We start from the raw sequence: 20658 nt of genomic DNA on the forward strand, positions 1-20658 counted from the left end.
CATATCAAGAAATGCACAATACAAATTGCAAAATACAGTACAAAAATCTGAGTATCAAAATATACTACATACAAAAATAAAACTTGGTCACATCTAAAAGCTCATACTGTATAAAACTTAAGACAAGAGTTAAGAGTTAAAGCCAATAGTAGGTAAATAAAAGCAAATATGATGAAATAGGGTGCAAAATACATTAGACTAAGATAAGAGTTGAGGAAATCAATAAGGGCATTAAATAAACTCATCTCCATGTATATATATATGTGTGTGTGTGTGTGATAAACAATTTGAGCCCTGGGCCTGATTCCCATTGCCTTTTAAACTGGAGCACAAACTGGTTTGAATCTGTTCAAATGACCCTGGTTCACACTTGAACCAAATTGCTGAAGCGATTCAGTGAGGGGGGCCATGCCCTAGATTTATTTAATACTGATTTTTTCTGCGTCTGTTCTGCACAAGTGTGAACCAGATGCAGATCGGAATCGATTTAAATTTGCCCTTCGGCCGGCTGCAGCAGGTCCATTTTGAATCAATCCTTTCGTGAATGTCATCCACAAGTGGGTTACTTTACAGGGCAAACATGCAATCAGGGCAAATGTAGTGAGAACCACAGCTCCGCTGTTGAATCAGTCCATCGATTCGGATCGCAAAGCAATTTCTTTGTAAGTGGGAATGAGGCCTTGGTTTCTTGGAGTTGTAGTCCAATACTCAAACCACTACTCCATGTTGGCTCTCACTTGTAATTAAAGGAAAGCACCTTTGAATTCTTAGCTAGATAAATCCTCTGTTGCATTTCACCAAACTACAAAACCCTGGATTTGTGGCAGGTAAAGTGGACCCATGACACTATAATTGATGTGTGAAAGGGCCTTCTAAGTAATGCCAAGTAATAAATGCATTAAACCGTAACATCTGCAATGCTCTTTTGTAGAAGCACAGAAGTAGCCTTGAAAGGAAGGAGCGTATACAAACAGGGATCTGAGTAAACACTGGGAAGTTGCCTCTCAAGAGGAGAGCATTTTGTGGCTGTGGAGGAAGCCACACCAAACGCATCCTTCTGCCAAAGAAAGCAGCTGTTTCATGCTTCCTCCTTTCCAGAAAGATTCACTTGCTCTCCTCTTCCCATTTCGTTTTCCTTTTGCAGAGCACTGACTTGGTTGTGAACACGGAAGCAGAGACTATGCAATCCTGTGTGGGTCTATTGTCACGTAAGTGCCATTGAATTCAATAAGATTGCAACATTTGCTGGACTCTTTTCAACTGAACTGTTTTAATTGCACATTATCCTTTTAGGTGCAGGTTTAAGTCATTTTAAGCCAAAATCCTTTTCAACGCTGACTTTTTGTGTGTGCATATTTTAGCTGCAGAACACACTGCAGAAATAATCCAGTTTGAGACCACTTTAAATGCCCTGGCCCAGTGCTAAGGAAACCTGGGATTTGTAGTTTCTTGTGGCACCAGAGCTCTCTGACAGAGAATGTGAAATGGTCTTCCATAGCATTGAGCCAAGGGGTCTCAAACTGGATTATTTCTGCAGTGTGTTTTGGACCATAGTCAATAAAGATCATCCAGGTCTTCTTGAAATGTGTCGGTCCTTTTATGGCCAATGCAAAACGTCATCATAGCAGGCAGTTTCTCCATCAAATGCATGCCCCAAATTCTGACCCATCAGTTCTCAATGGAGAGGTCACCAGACTTCCAACATTTGGCTACTTCTTATCTGGCTATGAGAAAAATGATCAGTTTCCTATGTTTCAGGTTAGAATTGTCTTTAACAAATATAGAAAGCAAAAGCAAAATGGGACAGAAATTTACAACTTGATCAGTAATAATAATAATAATAATAATAATAATAATAATAATAATAATAAATATTACATGAAACCATTGTCATAATATCGTGCGAATCATACTTCTGCCCACTCCTGTGAAATTAATTCCAGGTCCCTTTCATATGGTTACACATTGTGATTCCACTTTAACCACTGTAGAGTTGTGTATTGACGGCTCTTTTCAATCCATGTGCAGGTGCTGCGAAATGCAATGCTGGAAGGGCACGACCGTGTCCTCACCCCGCTTTGCAGCATCTTGGGGACACTGTTGCAGTCCAGGGACGTTTTCCATGCTGCCGTGAACTTTTCAGAGGAGCCCTGATGGAATCACTTCCGAGGAGAGGTTAGGCTGCAATGCCCATTTTACTGCACCAGGAGCTGTGAGACTGCAAGGCTGCGCTATGCTCAGGATAACAAAGGAGTGAGTACGCTTGGTAGTGGGGCATGGAGGGACAGATGGAGGGGAACTCATTGTACCCAATTACCCCTTCTCTTTCTGTCCCTTTGCTTTTCCTACATGCTCTGACAGCTGTATTTGCTAAGGACAGAGAGGTGACAGCTGGGAAGGAGGTGGAATCCACCTGCAAGAGATGAAGAAAGCATTCCCGTCTTTTGGCTTCTTTGTTAGTGCCTAAATCATGTTTAGGACCATTTGAGTCATCAAGAGAATCTCCGTAGCATCCCTTTCTCATACAGAACAACACAAATTTGTGTCTGCCCTGCCTCCCTCCAAATCTGTATGATGTCCTCCTTCCCACTCACCTTCTCTCTCTTTCTGTCTGGATATTTGTTTTATGTCAATGTCAGTGAAGAGATCAGTATAACCAAGATAGGTAAATCAACAGCACACCAGTTTTGAGTTAAACCTTTGTAATGTGTGTTTCTCTCTGTGTGTATTAGCTTTTGTTATTAGCACACAGTTCTGGAGGAGGGAGATTTTCCTCTCAAAGACTTGCCTTTTGAGACCCTAAATGTATATGGGTTATTCATTTTGGAGCTCTTGGGGTGCTTCCAAATGAGACGTTGATTTTTACAGTCACCGTCTGTCTTATTAATGGAATTTTACAGGGGTTCAGACATCAGTGCCTACCCCTTTTTTGCATTTTCCTACTATGGCTTCTATCTTTTTTCATTGCCACACAAACACACACATACATGCAAATATCCATGAGGTTGTCTTAGCAGAACAACCTTTACTTTTCATTTTAAATAAGAAACATAAAGCACTAGGACAAGAAGAATCACGGATTTTAATGTTGGTGTGTTTTAATTGGAAGTCATGGCTGAAGTGGGAGAACAAGAGCTGAAATCCTGCCAGGTTTTGCTTGCTTGTTTTCACTGTCTCATTAAATGGACAAAGGTACATAAAGGGGTCAGAGGGATCATTCAATGTGGTGAAAAACTGCATGGATAAATGTTCTTTTCCTATGCTAACAATCTTGCTCCTGTACGGATTCTTAAAATAAAAGCCTCTGTTCTAAGAGATGACACAATGTGAAAATGTGTACACTTTCATTGCTGATTTACACAGTGCAAAGCCATGCTGTTGGATGGCTAGCACATCTACTAATGGATAAGTGCCCCTAGTAGTGTAGCAGAAGATCTATTCAGAAGTTCCCAAGGGCATTCCCAGTAAAATTGTTTTTGTTCTGTGCCTTCAAGTAATTTCTGACTGATGGCAACCCTGGCATGAACCTATCACAGGGTTTTCTTGCTAAGATTTATTCATACACAGGTTTGCCATTGTGTTCCAAGAGAATATGGTTTGCTCAAGGTCATCCATGGCCAAGCAGGGATTTGCACCCTGATTTACCAGAGCCCTAGTCCATCACCCAAACCACTACACCACACTGGCTCTCCTCCTAGTAAAATGTTATTTACTGATTTCATCTTGCATGCCGGCACTTAAATCTGCAGGTTTAGTGATGTGGCTGTGCAAACACAACTCCCAGCCAACCTAGGCTCACTGCAGTGTTGAGCCCCTCTGTTTAGCCAGCAGAGACATCTGCAGGATGCTTGCTACCCCTTGCATTGTCCCTTTGACATTTGCTGTCCCTTTGTCATGCACTCAGAACCCACATTTGTGCCTGATCTCCTATACTTGTTCATTGTAGTAGTTTTTAAAGAGACAATCCTGTTTTGTCTATTTCCATATAAAATGGGAAGGGGAGTTGAAGCAACCATGCAGTACCTTTGAGACTAACTAGTTTATTTTAGCGTGGATTTTCATATCTGAAAATGTGGCTTGATAATCCTCAAAAGCACATGCTAGAATAAATCAGTTTGTCTCAGAGGTGTTCCTTTATTCCTTTATTCCTGCCTTCTCTCTCCCCTTTCCAATTTTTATTTATTCTCACACTGAGCATCTGGATTTGCAGTACTTTTTTCTTCTTCCTTTGGAAAACTCCTCTGAATTAAGCAAGTGTTGTTTGCTGAACCACACTGGAATGTATAAGTTCCTGTTTTATGAAATTAATGTGTTTGAATATCTAATGGGCATGGAAGATTTCTACAGGTAGGATTTAACATATTGAAGAGACTCCTGCGCATGCTGAAGAAACATGCATAGGATTGCAGTTCAATATGTTCGGTGGAGCCACATCCTTAGTATGTGTTTCTAGGGCTGCAGCCTCATTTGCCTTGTTCCACTGGGGAAACCATGGTGGAAAAGAATCCACAGCTTAAATGCTAAAAATAGTTGGTGCTCCACAAGGAGGAGAGGAAGGGATGCTCATCCATGGAGGCTCAAGCAAAAGCAAACTGCTGCAGCCTCTTGTAGCTTGTGTGTTCTTCCCCATTCATAACTTTTGCTATCTGGATCACATCGTGATATTGCTTGCCTACATGCTTCCTAGTTTTCATCTGTACAATGCTGGAAGGTATACAGCAGCAACATATTGTTCTGACCTACCCTACAGAGCAGGAAGGGTTCTTCAGAACCAGTCTCTTGGGATGATTTGCAGTTTAAATCATAGCATCTGAAACGTCAAGCTGAAAGAGGTTTGTTAGACAAATTGGCCGGGGAAAAGTAATTGTAATCAATCAAGGCCTTTTAAAGTAATCTTTCGTTCCATACAGACAGGCCAAAATAAAGCTGCTTCAGGTCACTTTGGAGGTATGCTGTTTAAATAATGCATGCGTCCTAAGAGTCCGGAAGCTGCGCCAAAGCTGTGCTTCCATCCTTAGGACTGGAGCATGGCTTTGGCAAGGCTTCTGGACTCTTAGGACACATACATCATTTAAACAGCATACCTCCAAAGTGACCTGAAGCAGCTTTATTTTGGCCTGTCTATATGGGGCCTTTGTTTGCCTACATGAATACTCTGTTCTGGCTTTTGGACATCCAATGGAGATGATAAATACACACAATGTAATCACTGAATTGTTCGATTCCCACCCGTTTCAATCCCTGCTGCAACGACATATTTTATATGAGCATTTTTTCACCTTGCGTATCTCAGTTGTAGCTGTTGTGCTGTTTGTAACAAACACCTAGGTTTTGCCTTTATAAAATAAAAGCTAGTTAATTTATAGGTCATAGTATTCATAATTTTATTAAAAATATATATAGTTTGGACCCTAATTAGAATCTTTTAAAATTGATGTCAGTTAAGAACTCGGCTGCCTTGCTCTTGACTCCTTATTTCTATTGCCTAAAGGCCCCGGTCTTGCAAACTTTCTGCTCTCCTTCTCCTGTGAGGACAGCCGGTGATTTCAATGGAAGTATGTGCTGAAGTAAAGGTAATTCGCCCACATTGCTTTTTGTAGGGTAGAGCTGCTGTGTGGAATAGTTTGTGGATCTGAACGCCTTGGATGCTGTTGCTTTTTCTGGTAACTCTTGCTCTTTCTTTCTTTCTTTCTTTCTTTCCCTTAACTCCCATCAAGACCGACATGGAAGATGTGAGCTCCAAAAGGGTCAGTGAATTCTTGCAGAAATGTGTCAAACTTGAGGATCATGAAAGGGATGCTCAGCCCAAGGAGGAGATCATAGAAGTGCAAACTCTCCCTATACTCACCCCATCCTACCCTCAGACAGTACAAGGTAGGCAACATTCTTTCTGTCCCTAACTTATTCTTTCTTGATGACATTTGCATGTATAGAGCTGTCTTCTCATAGCAGACACTAGTGACAAAGTCTGTTTTGTAGGCAGTGTATCATAGCTGTCTAGTATCAACTCTGGTTCTCTCAGATCTGTTGCTGCATCATAACACAGCCAACAAGGACAGGGTGGGAGCAAGGTGGCCTATGTATTGTTTGTTCAAGTGGATTCTTAATGCAGTTATACATTTGGGACCATGCCTTCATTGGCCATCAGATAATATAAATCCTGGAAGTTACCAAGGTTGTGAGTTGGGATCAAATTTATTCAAAGTTGGTCAACGTTTTCCAGGAGGTTCCAGATTGTAATAAATAAATAAGCCATTTTTAAAAATACTGAACTCAGTATTTTTGAGCCAGGGAACACCACAAAAGGACACATGAGAGGAATTAGTTGGTTATCTTTTTACTTGGTGGTGTGAGGTGGGTAGGGTGAAGAAGGGATCAGATAAGGATCATTTCCAGTTATTTTAGCAGAAAGCATAACAAGGCAATTCAGTCTCAGCCTTCTGCTGCCATTTTTTGCACAGAACAAAAGGCAAATCAATGAAGTTACACTTCTCCCTTCTCTTCCAACAGAGGAAATATCAATGGTCTTCAACACCTGTGCCATGCCAGCCAACCTGGGACCATGCACCAGAAGGAGGCGCGAAAAAGGTAGTGGCCACGATGGGACAAGCACATCTCTCTACGTTGACCGGCGCAAATCCAAGGTGTGGAACTATTACACCAAGCTGGGGGATGCCTATGTCGAATGCAACGTCTGCAAGAAACAGCTGTCCTTCCACAATAGCACCACTACCATGAGGGAACACCTGGTGAGGAAACACAGCATTCGTGACACTTTGTTATCTCAATTAAAGGATGACCAGATTGCAGACCCTGACTACGTTGCTCAGGAAACTGCAATAAAAAGGGCCCGCCAGCTGACACCTGAAAACAATAATCAGTACCACACTGTGCCCTGCACAGAACCCAGGACTGATGTGATTCTGGAACTTGTGTTAGAAATGATTTTTCGGGACCTTCATCCCCTTTCAGTAGTGAAGGACAAAGGCTTTGGCCTTCTAATTGGCTATCTAGAACCCAGTTTTATTCTTCCATCTCCTATGCAGCTCTCTAGCATGTTATGGCACCGATATAATGTTGTCAAGCAACACCTAGAATACTACCTACAAACAGCCCAATCTATTGTAATCTGTGCTGAGTTCTGGCTCTCCCAGCCCAACCAGACATACCTGACAATCATGGCTAGCTTTATTGATAGAGAATGGCGTCGGGCAAGATGTATCTTGGAGACCCAACAGGTGCATGAAAACAAAACAGAGAGCAATTTGGGAGACAGGCTATACTCGGTCTTGACTGACTTTGCGTTATCCAATAAGAATGTTTTCTGTGTGATGCATGACAGCCTTCAGGACATGGAGTTGAACTCGTCACAACTCAAGTGTGTCTATGGCTGGACTAGCCTTTGCTGTGCTGCTCACCTGCTGCATCAGTGTGTCAAGGCAGGTCTTGAGGTGGAGCAGGTGCAAGAGGCCCTGAGTGCTGCTCGTAGCATTGTCTGCTACTTTCAGCAGGATGCTAAGGCTACCTGCTCACTAAACAGCAAACTGGAAGCCATCAACAAGACTAAACTGAAGCTGGTGATGGACACTGGAGCTCGGTGGGTAACCACCATTGAAATGTGTGAGTGTCTACTGGATCTCAAGTGGGCTATCATGTCTGTGTTGGAGGAACATCCCAAGGGAACAACAGTGGTCCAGAATTTGGCTGACCACCAGTGGAAGCTCTTGCAGGATCTGGTGCCTGTCATGAGAACACTAAAGATTGCCACTTCCTTCTTGCGGGAGGAGCAGAACTTCTCCATCTCTTCCTTGATGCCGTGCATCCATGGAATTGTTACTGCCATCGGGCAGCAGTCAGAAGAAGCAAGCGGCATCATCAAGACTGTGGTGAACAATATCAGGTCGGAACTCACACAGCGTTGGGGAATCTTAGATGATGAGAAACTGCTGGAGAGCCCAGCAGTGGTGGCATCCTTCTTAGACCCACGCTTCAAAGAAATGAGATTCCTCAGCCCCAGTCTGCGGAGTGAGCTGCACAAAAAAATCAAAAGCATGTTGTCCCAGTTCTTTAACCACCAGTCCCCAATCTCAAACCAATTTTGGGTTCCAAACTCTGACTACAAAGCAGAGGTTGGTGAAGCAGGCAACCAGCTCTCTACTCACAAGGAAAGAGGTCCAAGCGGGCAGTCCCAGAGTATGTATGACATCCTTTTAGGAAAAGACCCAACTGAGAGTATGCCTGAGATCCACCAGCAACTGGAGAACTACATTGTGGAACCCCTGTGCAAGCGTAGCACTAACCCCTTGGACTGGTGGAAGAACAATGAACATCGTTTTCCCTCTGTAGCCAGATTAGCCCGGCAGTACCTGGCCATACCTGCAACAGTTGTGCCCCCAGATCAGGCCTTTGCTGCCAGCGAAAGTGCCCTGGAGCACAGGAGAGGTGTACTTGCCCCAGAAAACCTGGACCAAATTCTCTTCTTGCATCAAAATTTTGATTTCTTAGAATCTGTGAGAAATGGCAATGAGAATCTGACTAAAACTGTGCACAACCAGTTCTGAAAGTTGGGTGTGGGAAAAGCACTCAGAGAATTGGAGTGTGGTCTGTACACTGGGAGATGGAAGACCATCTTGAAAGGACACCTTAACCTTCAGGTCACTTTAGTGTAGTCCGAGGTCAGAGCTAGGCTCTGTCTGTTAATTTAAACATTTGCCTGCTGTCTAAACTTATTCGTGGTTTTTGCTGTAGTGGTAGGTCTTTCCCTAAATAAGCCTAATTTTCTTCTTGAAGAGGTGTGTTCTAAGCTGTAGCAGAAATATGAACAAGTACAATGGCTCATAAAAAGATACTAGTGCATATATATATATATATATATATATATTGCAGAGTGCAGTGCTCCAAAGTCTCCTGAGGGAGCTAATGCAGCCCCCAGGCCTTCCACAGTTACCTGTCCCTACTTTATAATGATTCCTGGGAGGCCCTTCCAATGAAGGAGCTTTGGCGTTCCTCACTCCCCGTTTGGATCCCTGTAAATCAGGGATAGTAGCATTGTGGTCCTCTAGTTGTTTTGACACTAGCTCTCATCATCTCTGATAGTTGCAGCTGACTGGAGATGGGAATCTGACTACTTCTGTAGGGCCACAGCTTGCCTTCTCTTGCTGTGAAAGAAAGTAGGCTTCCTTCTGCAAAGTCTTCCATCACTCTGGCTTCCCACTTTCTTATCCTTGCAACCCTGGAGAGGCAGAACTAACACCATACATCTATTCATGTGTTCGTCTTGTTGGCCAGAGTAAGCTTGGTATGACTGCTTTGGTGTTGTGGCTGCCTCTTATAAGAATTGCCCTTCTGGATCAGATCAAGAGCCAGCAAGTCCAGTATTGTGTCTTCTGCCAGTCAGTTGGTTCTTAGAAGACAGCTCAGCTTTGGCTTCTCTTGAAAGTGATCAGGAAGCCAATCTCTTTAGACTTCTTCGGTCCCTTCGACTTGCATCCCTTGTGTATTTCCTTTTGCACAATTTCAAATATCTCTGCTTACGTATGAAGCAGATACTACTCACATATACTGAGCCTATGAATGGGTGGTGCTTATAAGATATGCACCAGGATACCCATTGTAACATCGTCCTTCTGTAAGCAAATCAACCCCCTGAGATACTCACAAGAACCATGTCTTTTGGCAAGATTTCTTCAGAGGTTTGCCATTGCCTTTTGCTGTGGCTGAGAGAGTGTGACTTGCCCAATATCTTGCAAGCAATGTTAGTTGGTTAAAAACAAATCATGCTTTTAAAAGTAATTTGCAGTAAACAAAAAGCTGTGTAGGTTGTTCGTTGAAAGGCTAGTGCTGAGTATTGTTCGGGGCAAAGAAGGCAGGTCTGTAAGGGTTTCCATGCAAAAAACCAAATGCTTGAGTGCTCAAAGGTGCTTTCTTATGTCTAGCAACAGAGAAAGAGTATGAATAGTGTAGGCAGTTCATATAGAGTAGGGGGATATATTAAACCTGTATGCAGATTTTGTTTTAGTGGGGTTAATGTGCTCACAGACCTTCGCTGCACAAGTATGTGTTTGCATGGAAAAGTATGAGTACTGTAGTAATCCCTGGTGGGGTGTGTATGTGTGTTCATAACCCATCCTGCAGCATTCTAGAAGTGTGAAGAAAGACCAGGTATGATGAACAAAGGTGAGGAGCTGGACTTGTTTAGGCAATTCACAACTCAACTCCAACTGTAATACGGATTGCTAGGTGTGAAGTACTTGTGAATGTATGAGGATGCAATATATTATCCATGGAGTGTTGTTGCCAGGAAGCATATAAAACAAATAATCATGCTGCTGTTGAATGAAGAGATTTTATTGCTGGGGTAGGGAATGTCTAGCCCTCCCTATATTGTTGAACTGCAGTTTCTATCTAGGGATAATGGGAACTGGGATCATATATCATCTCAAGAGACAGATGTTGCCCACTTCTGGTTCCTGCCATGCAAAAACTTAATGCTTGCCTTTCAGTGCAGTATGTATTGAAATCTGGTTTCCACTAGAAAACTCTTAAAATTAAACCAATTAGTATAACTGAAGCAGACTTTCTGAAGACCTCCAAAAATGAAAGGAAATGGAGGGAGGCATGCACTAGGCCAGTGGTTCCCAGACTTTGATCCTCCAGATGTTTTGGACTTCACCTCCCAGAATTCCTGACCACTGGCTGGGGCTTCTGGGAGTTGAAGTCCAAAACACCTTGGAGGACTAAAGTTTGGGAATCATTGTATTAGATCCTAAGGCATATGAAATATCAGTGCATTGAGACCTGATGTTCCCCTGAACACAAATCTAGTGATGGGTCCAGGCTCCTGGTATGGATCTGAGCCCTGTTGATAAAGTCTACTAAAAGTGTGAGTTTCCCAAATAAAGTGCCCACTGAATCTTTATATATTTTCCTTGTAAATTAGGAATTTAAATCTATGATGGTGCTGTAGTTGCCACCTGTCTTTAAACTAGAGTATACCACCTGACCTTTTTCTTAAGAATTGCCTTCAATGTTCCCAGTTTGATGTACAAAACATCCTATAGTAGTCAGTTGGGGATGATGCACAGACTGAACCAAATATTATATGGGAAGCAGCATATACTGACTAAAATGGCCACTAAGTAGGGAGGAAATGAGCAGTGACTCAGACATGCATGGCACATGCGTTTGCATCCTCTTGGGCTCTACTTGAACTTGAAGTGTGTGGGTACCTCCTTTTGAACAAATGGAACCTGGGCAGGCAAAAGGGAAGTGCATACCATTAAGCAACTCCCTGCAGAAAGACTGAGCCGCCAGTGTTTTAAAAGTACTCTTAATATACGTTGTGGGAGAGCTGTTTAACTTTGAAAGGGACAGAAGGCTTGGCCCTGAAAGTACTTGTAGTTTAGCAGCTATTCCAGCCTCCCAGGCCATATGTTAAGACACAAGGTTGTCAAGGGCTGAGACAGAAAGGAAAACGCGTCAAGAAATCAATGGGCTCAAAAAGCCCTCGAGGAAAAACAGCAAGGTGTGAAGAGAACAGAAGGAGCAAGAAAGAAAAAAAGTAAACAAACGAGAATTTTTACTGTTTTAATAAAGAAGAAAAACAGGTTTCAGACAAAAAGAACGAGGGAATCAGAGTGAAAGGCTAATGTACAACCCAGTAGCAAGTCAGTAAAGTCGAAGGAGAATCCACTACACCTCACTTGAACTATCCGGACAAAAAAGTACAGCGGGCTCATTGTACTTATAAGCACCCATACAAGTGTCCATAAGGATAATCCAATCAATGAAGTTAGTGTCCACACTACATATTTGAATATATTTGAAAGTAACAAGTGTTGCAATGATTATCTGTCTCGTTTCTTGGAGAAGTTTCTAACAAACCACTGGCAAGCCAGGTGAGAATCTATTTATGAGCCTCGTAGGCCTTCCTCTTCTGAGAAAACTTGCTACAGTATTTACACAGAATTCAAAGAAGCATTTAGACCAAGTTGCAGATATGGAGGAGGTATGTGCATCTGAGGAAGTTAGTCCCGTATTTTCTCCTTACTGAATAGTTCACAATGGGAAATGGCTCAACATTTGGTAAACACTTCAGTACTACAGACTATGGGAAGTGAATGACAGTCTGCTCTCATGAGCCTTGGCCTTTCTTTTTGTCTCTGAAGCTATTCCTACTCCTGCCACCTCATTCATGGGACCCATAGGGAACTGGGTTTCAGAAAGGGGTACTATGGCCCTACACACTGGAGACAACTTCTCAGCGAGGCTAGATCAGCAGTAACTACACATTCTGTGTATATCATTCAACTTTGAGATAAGAAGACACCAACCTCACAACACAAACAGATCTGCATTAATGTTCAGCTGGAATGGAAAGGATTGTGTACTGTTTTGTTCTGGAATTTTTTCTCTCTTCATGGCTGAGTTATTCATGCAAAGTAATGCTGCAATAAAGTGCATCAAGTGACAGTATGTTAAAAGAACAATACCGGGGATATTGGAGAGATAAAACATATTTGATGGATTAAATGTTTCAGTTCCGTTTTGTGTTTTCTTCTTAATGGGTTCTGCTGGTTTTTTACACAAACGGACTTTCTGATATACAGAGATATGCCAGTGAAGTAGTTGTAGTCCAACAAAGTTGAGGAAGGCTACTCTGAAGTTACAAGAACCCTTTCTGTTTGGACTGAAATCCAGGCAGAGGTTAACAACTTTGGATGTGGAACCCAATTTAATAGGCAACGCTGTGAGTGCATACAAAACAACAATAACCACAGTAGTATGGAGTGAATCAAAAAGCAGCTGTGTAAACATCAGTCCCAAAAAAGATACTAAATACAATGGTGATTTCTCAGTGATTGGTCTATTCCATCCTCTCCTCCAATATATATATGCATGTATATATACCAAAACCCTGAAAGACAAAGCAACAGAGAAGGGGAAGAGAATGAGGGTCACTCATAACATTTCAAACACTTTCCTTCTATAACTGAAGAAAACCATCAACAAACAACCCTATTATATAATGAACAAAAACTATTTTACAGTTATTTTATATTTTACGCAATTACATAGGATTCTCACAATTATGCATAAATAAAAATTAATTCAGGCTCACTTAGTAACTTTATTTTCTGTCTCAGTATTAAAAAGGTGCTAAATACATTAACGAAACCAAACATGACCATAACCCAGCATGAATGAACGGATGCTACATTGTGTGTTTATGTGGCTTCGAGAACAACGCATCAACATTACTCTGACTTGTTTTGTTGGTGTGAACAGGTTTATCAGCATACTTACCTTGGAACGGTGCCTTCCCAGTTACCACTGTAGGAAACTAATATCCGGGTTTCTTTCTTCCTTCTTTGGCTCATGTTTTAGATGCTTTGTTGGCCACTTAATCTTTATCATTGGCTCCATCTGCTCCTGGAGGCGATGGCGCTTCATGTGAGCATTCCGGCTTTTTATCTTCTCGAACACTCTAGATGTGGGCAGATGATAAAGGCCAAGCTTTTTCAGTACTGTTACTTGGGACACAATAGCAAGGTAATACTATGCATACAATATCCCAGCTTGGATGGTACTCAAGCTTTGAATATTAAAGAGTTTCTGACCAACAGGGAGGGTGGTAATATGTTTGAACTATGGGAGAGCCTTCCAAACTATCACAGTGAGCCACCCCATAGAAAGCAGAGGCAAACCAGATGTTTTGGGTTAAGTGCCAATGAGACATGTCACAATAAGCACAATAAAACAATACAATGAACAAACTGCTACCTTGCACACTCTTTACATGGGAATACGCCCTGACTGTCTGTGCTTCTGGGCCTATCTAGAATGTCCTTCTGGCTGCAGGTTGGGCTGAAGGTGCTCTGTGCTGCTTTTTTGTAAGTCCTTGGCTTTAGCTTATTTTCCTGTTTAGGCAGGTGGCATTGCTTTTTCTTTGGGCTGCACATAATCTGAAATTCATCAAAGTCATGAAATATTTGTGCATTTATTAATTAAATCTAGTTAATTCATTCCATGCATTTTACTAATTTACTCTATCTGTGAGTGATAGAGGAGTTAACAAGAACTCTCTGGTCCAATGAAAATTAGTTCCCCAACATCAATCATCAATAAATGAAACAACACTCCCCCCAAAAAATGTATAAAACAATCATATCCACTACTATCAGGTACAAAATACTCTCTACAGAACTAAAACGGAAAGCCATGGGGGTTTGGGCATTGGACTACAACTTGGGAGACCAGAATTTGAATTCCAACTCAGCTGCTGGGTGGCCTTTGGCAGGTCATATTCTCTCAGCCTCAGAGGAAGGCAAAGGCAAACCCATTCAGAACAAAACATGCCAAGAAAATCCCATGATAGGTTTGTCATAAGGTGATCGTAAATTGGAAATGACCTGAAGGCACAACAACTGTACCGAAACCATAGCATAATGTAGAAATTAAGGTACTAGAATGGTTTTTAAAAGAATTTTGCCTGGTGTCAGAAAAATGTCAAGGAAGGTCCCAGGTGAGCCGATTTATGGTCAACAAATAGGAGGCCCCCCTCTATAAATATACTTTGTTTTCACATTACTGGACTTCAACAAAGCATCCCACAACCAAAGTTAAAATGTAGTTAGCAACAGGTGGTGGTTTAGTATTTAGGGATGGTATCAAACCTGAACCTCCCTGAAAGAACATAATACTTGGGAGGTGCTGAAAAGACATATTGCATGCAATAAAGATACTATACATAAGACACTCTCTAACCCCACACATACAAGACGGCTAGACTAAGGACTAAAGTAGATATGAAATTAATCACAGGATTGGGCCTTCTGTGTTGGACTTTCATTTCTGGAAAGTTGCAACATGGTTGAGAGGTCTCTCATCGTTTGCCTTCTGCTATAGTCCTGATTTTCACTGATTCCTCTGGATCAGGATCACAACTAGAGCAAAAAACTAAACTTACTACCTCCGAGTTGCTGTTATTTACTACAGAAAAACCTCCAAAGATGTAGATTGATATCATGTCTGCTTTGGCCCAAAGGTACTGAAGTCAACCAGATGCAGATTCTTTCAAGGGTCAGAAATACAGTACTCATCATTTTTGTAATTTTACCTATGCCAAGCCACTAAGCTCTTCTCAAAAAACGCAACGGCTGTGTCTATAAAAGGCTGCAGTAAATATGTTAGATTTACAGGGTAGTCTGAACACCTTGAGAGCCCCTGTACCCCTTATGGAAAGTCTGGACAGGGGCAGCAACCTATTAAGTATCAGACATTTCAGAATGTGACCTTGTAATATCTTAAAGGAGGGGTTGCCAACATGCAGCTCTCAGTGCCATTTGGGTAGCTGCCTCAGCCCCAGTGATCCAGCACTACGGAAAGCCACATCTTAGCATTAAAAGAAGCCACTCTATGTGTGGGCATCTTGTTTGAGGGGAGAATCATGCTTTCTAGATGTTTCCAGGGGCACCACTATTCTCTAAGGCATCCACTCCCTGGAGCATCTTGTTCTGGTACAAAAAGATGTACTATTGGTGAACCAAAAGCAGTGGTGGCAGACAGGCAGATAATTGGTCCTTGGACCAGCCACAAGTACTCTGCTCTAGTCACTCACACAATCCATAAGCTTTGTGGATAAGCACCTATTTCAAAAAACACATGGATCAGAAACAGAAAAACCAGAAAGAAAAACACCCCTACCCTCAGAAGAATATGCTATATGAATTTAAAGTTGCCTAAAACCGGAGAGGCCATGTTGTAAGAGAAAACACATAACTTAATTCTTTAAACCTCAGCCACATCCCCAGCAATCTTTCTCTACCTTTTCTTCATCCATTTCTACCTCATCCTGCTCTCTCTTCCTCTTTTCTACCACTTGTGTTCGACTGCAGTCAAATTTTAGTATTTTTTTCCAGCTATAGTAGTATTCAACACATTGGGAAACAGTCTTAGTTTGTATCTATCAAAGGAGGAGGTGGAGAAAAAGAAGAGGAAATACTCAAAGTGAGCATTCAAAGAGTAACTAACACATTATCTCGTATAAAACAGGTAAGTAGTCGTTGTCATTTTTCTCTCTGTATTCCCTGGAGTCAACTGAATCTCAAATTAGATGCAATCAAAGATATGTAGTGATCAAGGAGCATCTTTGTTCAAGAGAGACAGAGAACTTAACCTAATCTGCTATAATACAAAATAATGAAGTATTTGCATTTTAAAATTTAAAATAATTAATAGTTTTTAAAGTAACCAATATAATCTATAATAGTAAGTATTAAAAATAAAACAAATAGGATAGCCTTCAGATAAAATATTCTGAACAGACAGAACTATCAAAAGATGCATCCAATTTTTGACATGAAGCAGTTTGGAAAATGGCTCCTTGGTCTACTAAACATCTTACCTTCTTTTGTATGAGATAAAAATCCTTCTTGTGCAAGCCAAAGGCCTTCTTAAACAACTGCTTCTCAGTTGTAGTCCATAGATGTGAACCTGGAGTGGCCAACAAGAGACAAATAAGCACAGACAATCTGCTTAATGGACCATCAGGTTCATGAAATGAAAATCTTCACTCCCTTTTTGCTTGTTACTTGTCTTACCGGACATGTAAGTGCCCATATTTTAGTTTATTTATGAAACCAGACAACCTTCTCAACTCTGTTTAATGTCGCTTCATATTTGTTATTTTATAGACCTTAACTATGCAATTATAACTTTAGATACAGTAGTATGACTTACTCCACTTAGTTACTATGACAAATCCTGCTGCGTATATTCACTATAAATTTCAAAATGACAAACAGAACTGCCATTTGCCATTTGTTCCTCAACAGACATCCACAGATGTCATATTCCTTTCAACTCAAAAGGAATGGGAGCACTACCATGATTGGACTGAAATGCCCAGATCACATGCTTCTTCAAAAACTGGACTCCTCCCATACAGATGTGATCTTAAATGTTAAGAATGTCCCCAACGAATACAGTGGGACATACACAGGTTTCCTTTGTAAGAACATTAAGGCTGCAGCCATTCAGTTCAATCCAAATATACACAGGCTTGCAACCTTTAACTTCTCAAGGCATTCCCTACTATAGTAGATAACCTGCTAAAATTCATGTGGGTTCCAGAGTGGCTTTTACCTGAGTAATGATAGTTTTACCTGAGTAATGATAGTTAGCGAGAGGATGAAAAGGAGACTTCTGTGGTCCTTGGAGTAACAGCATCTCCAGCGCTTCCTGGGAATTATTTTAGAGAAACTCATAAGCTCTCTCCATACAGAAATAAGCAAGAGAAACTTAGGTTTAAAAGGTAGGAGTCTTGACATATTAATAGTTGTGTATCTGTGAGTCACAGAAACTATAAAGAATGACCCCAACTGTATTAGTGTTTAATAATTTTTAATACCCAAGAACTCTGGACAGTGGAAAGTTTAAAAGTGTAAAACAATTAATACTATTCAATTTGAATGTGCCAACCTCACCATTAAGTGACATCTGGTAACTGCCTGGAGAGGTTATACCATTAGACACAGCGTTTTTATGCACAAGGAAATACAAAAACTGCTATCCAACAGCAGTTTGCTCATATATTGCAATTCTATGCTGTATTTTCCCACCTTTTATGCTGGGGTGGGGAACATGTGGCCCATGGACTGCATGCAGCCTCAAGGAGCATTTCTGTGCCTCCTGGGATTAAAAAACTCCCCCCCCCCTGGGCAAATCAGACATTTCTAAAATGTCCCCAAATGCCTCCATAGGAGAGCCTCCCTACAGAGTCTAATAGTAGATTGAATTCAGCAGTTTATTTAATGACACAGTTCTGAGTGGTTTCCACACTGAACAACCAATTAAACCAGCTCCATATAGAAATTATTTCCAAAGCATTAATGGCAGCAATTGAGCAACATATGGCTATGCCATACATACAAACTCAACAAAAAGGAGCAAGCACACACCTGATCTTTGTATCTTATTTCGGTATTCTAGCTGTTTTAATACCAGCAAAACATTTTTGCAACATGGCTTAGAATGTTTTGCACATGTTTAGCTTAACTTGAAATCACTAAAAACTTGCAACATTTTCTGTTTAAGCAGTTTTCTTCAAGACAGCTCCTACTTCATTTAGGTTTTATGGTTGCTTTCTAGTGTTTTCCCTTTACAAGCCAACAACCTGAGATTCTCAAAAGCACAACGAAGAAAAACACCTGGTTTTGTCTGCAAATAATTTATTGCATCTTACCAAAATATTTCCTTGGGCTTCATGCAGACAATGGACAGCTAGCTCTATGTTGGTCCCTCCTCCTGGCATCGCACTGGAGCAGGCCAATTTTAACAGATCTGTCACTGCAAGTGAGATTAAAAACAAAAACAAAAGATGAACAAAGTCTGGACTCGAGGAATTTTATAGAACAATGATTCAGAAGAAAAGTGGTGGAACTTGAATTTGGGGAAGGGTCAACTTCGGGAGGAAAATTATTATCCCACCTCTTTTCTGTGTTTCCTTATTGGTTGTGATATCACCCCATGGCTTCCAGACTAGCGAAGCAGGATGTTCATAGTTCTCCATGGATGATCTGTCTTGGAGGTCAGGTATTTCTGCCTGAAAACGACTTCCAATATTAATGTGGCTGGAATGATAGAAGAAGTAAAGAATTAACACTGTGACAAAACATAACATTAGCAGTGAATATAATGTTTATTAGACCAAATCTAAAAGTTACAAAGAACAAGTTTTCACGTTTCATTTCTGTAAGAGCAGCATCTCCAGGTGTCCTAAATTTTTTCATGACTTTGAACCAAAACACTGAACTATGTCCCTGGAGATGTCCCTGAAGCTGGCTTTCTGGGTGTAAGACATTTTAACTGCTGTCATTTAACACTGATTTATCATTTACAAGTAGTAGACCAGACATAGTATCTCTGTTCGGGTGTCTTACAGTCTAGACAGCCAGGGCAGAGGTGAAGAATAGGTAAAGGTGCAGAAATGTTATGACCACCATTGGGCTTCCAGACCATTTCTGGGCCTAGTTCAAAGTACTGGCATTAACTTTAAAAGCCCTGGGGTCTTGACAGTGAAGAATAGGCATCTCCCAAATGTACCTGCCTGGATACAAAGTCTACTGTGACAGTCTCACACTGATGCTGTGGATTTATATATATGTATGTATGTATATGTATAGGTATATGTATATGGTGTGGAACTGACAGATCAGGAAGCTTTTCATATGAAAGCATCTAATCAATTTACCATGGACACTGACTTATATGAGATTGAGAAAGTCTTTGCTACAAAAGAAGAAAGCTTCTTTATTGCACAGCAAGGACTCCCCACTTTCCCTACACATTTGTACAACAACTAGCAAGCTGGTTACCTCTTGGTTAGCGGCCCAGGGGGGACCGGTGGTAACGTCTTTGTTACACCGGATAATTAACACCTCCTTGAGGGACGGGCGATTTCCATCGGATCTAAAATTGGCCATTGTAAAACCAATCCTAAAGAAGCCCTCCCTCGACCCCCTGGTACATAATAATTATCGGCCTGTTTCGCTGCTTCCATTCTTGGGGAAGGTGATCGAGAGGGCGGTTGCGATCCAGCTTCAGACGGTCTTGGATGAAACAGATTATCTGGACCCATTTCAAACTGGCTTCCGGGCGGGTCACGGGGTTGAGACGGCCATGGTCGCCTTGGTCGATGATCTCCGTCTGAGCATCGACAGGGGAAGCGTGTCCCTGTTGGTGCTCTTGGACATCTCAGCGGCTTTCGATACCATAGACCATGGTATCCTTCTGGGGCGCCTGGCTGAGGTGGGAATCGGGGGCACTGCACTCCAGTGGTTCCGTTCCTACCTCTCTGGGAGGTCCCAGATGGTGCAGCTGGGAGACGTGTGCTCCAGCGAGCGGGCCCTTAAAACTGGGGTCCCTCAAGGAGCCATTCTGTCTCCCATGCTATTTAACATTTACATGAAACCGCTGGGAGAGATCATCCGGAGACATGGGGCGCGGGGTTATCAGTACGCTGATGACACCCAAATCATTTTCTCTATGTCTCCGACTGATGCAGTGACTGGGGATGGCGTCTCTCCTCTCGTGGCCTGTCTGGAGTCAGTAATGGGCTGGATGAGGAAAAACCGACTCAAACTAAATCCAGAGAAAACGGAGGTACTAGTGATAGGTTCCCCCGGTCCAGGAATGGCGGTGGTTCCACCTGTCCTGAACGGGGTCACGCTCCCTGTGAAGGACTCCGTGCGCAGTCTGGGGGTGCTTCTTGACTCGTCGCTCCACCTGACTGCTCAGGTGAATGCGGCGGTCAAGAGCACTTGTTATCAGCTTCGGCTGATTCGCCAGCTGCGCCCATACCTGGACCGGAGGGACCTAGAAACTGTTGTACATGCTCTGGTAACTTCAAGATTGGACTTCTGCAACGTACTCTACATGGGGCAACCCTTATACCAAACTCGGAAGCTTCAAATGGTACAGAATATGGCAGCCCGGCTGGTCACTGGCGTATCCAGGACCAGCCACATAACACCTGTGCTCAAAGATCTCCACTGGCTGCCCATTCGCTTCCGAGCTCAATATAAGGTGTTGGTTATCACCTATAAAGCCCTAAATGGCTTGGGCCCAGGATTCCTAAAGGACCGCCTCTCCCCGTAC

At 42.0% G+C, this 20658-nt stretch overlaps 2 protein-coding genes across 6 annotated transcripts in view; one reads left to right on the forward strand and one right to left on the reverse strand.

The window, feature by feature from the left end:
• Positions 1-55: 55 nt before the first annotated feature.
• LOC121917582 (E3 SUMO-protein ligase ZBED1-like) lies at positions 56-11484 on the forward strand. 2 transcript variants are annotated; one of them, XM_042443666.1, is made up of 5 exons: positions 56-1208; positions 2029-2253; positions 5492-5573; positions 5718-5874; positions 6511-11484. In XM_042443666.1, the coding sequence occupies exons 3-5, from the start codon at positions 5550-5552 to the stop codon at positions 8559-8561; spliced, it is 2232 nt and encodes a 743-aa protein (XP_042299600.1). In that variant the 5' UTR covers positions 56-1208; positions 2029-2253; positions 5492-5549; the 3' UTR covers positions 8562-11484. The 2 variants fall into 2 exon arrangements, with proteins under 2 accessions (XP_042299600.1, XP_042299601.1); XM_042443667.1 differs by lacking the exon at positions 5492-5573.
• A 1230-nt stretch (positions 11485-12714) lies between these two features.
• The window catches only part of LOC121917581 (zinc finger protein 541-like), a 27241-nt gene continuing 19297 nt past the window's right edge, over positions 12715-20658 (reverse strand). For all 4 annotated transcript variants that reach the window (XM_042443663.1, XM_042443665.1, XM_042443664.1 and 1 more), the window contains exons 10-17: positions 18490-18632; positions 18245-18348; positions 17166-17241; positions 16406-16494; positions 15827-15964; positions 13783-13964; positions 13306-13486; positions 12715-12916 (exon numbers count right to left, since the gene is read on the reverse strand). In XM_042443663.1, the coding sequence (XP_042299597.1) occupies positions 13327-13486; positions 13783-13964; positions 15827-15964; positions 16406-16494; positions 17166-17241; positions 18245-18348; positions 18490-18632 (892 nt within the window). In that variant the 3' untranslated portion in view covers positions 12715-12916; positions 13306-13326. The remainder of the gene's footprint in view (positions 12917-13305; positions 13487-13782; positions 13965-15826; positions 15965-16405; positions 16495-17165; positions 17242-18244; positions 18349-18489; positions 18633-20658) is intronic.

Source organism: Sceloporus undulatus, unplaced genomic scaffold (genome assembly GCF_019175285.1).
Source record: "Sceloporus undulatus isolate JIND9_A2432 ecotype Alabama unplaced genomic scaffold, SceUnd_v1.1 scaffold_24, whole genome shotgun sequence".
NCBI classification, from domain to species: domain Eukaryota; kingdom Metazoa; phylum Chordata; class Lepidosauria; order Squamata; family Phrynosomatidae; genus Sceloporus; species Sceloporus undulatus.

Coding starts and splice junctions, on each gene's coding strand:
- LOC121917582 (XM_042443666.1), top strand. CDS start 5,550: ATGGAAGTATGTGCTGAAGTAAAG. Junction 5,574..5,717: donor AAGTATGTGCTGAAGTAAAG/GTAATTCGCCCA, acceptor ACTCCCATCAAG/ACCGACATGGAAGATGTGAG. Junction 5,875..6,510: donor CTACCCTCAGACAGTACAAG/GTAGGCAACATT, acceptor CTCTTCCAACAG/AGGAAATATCAATGGTCTTC.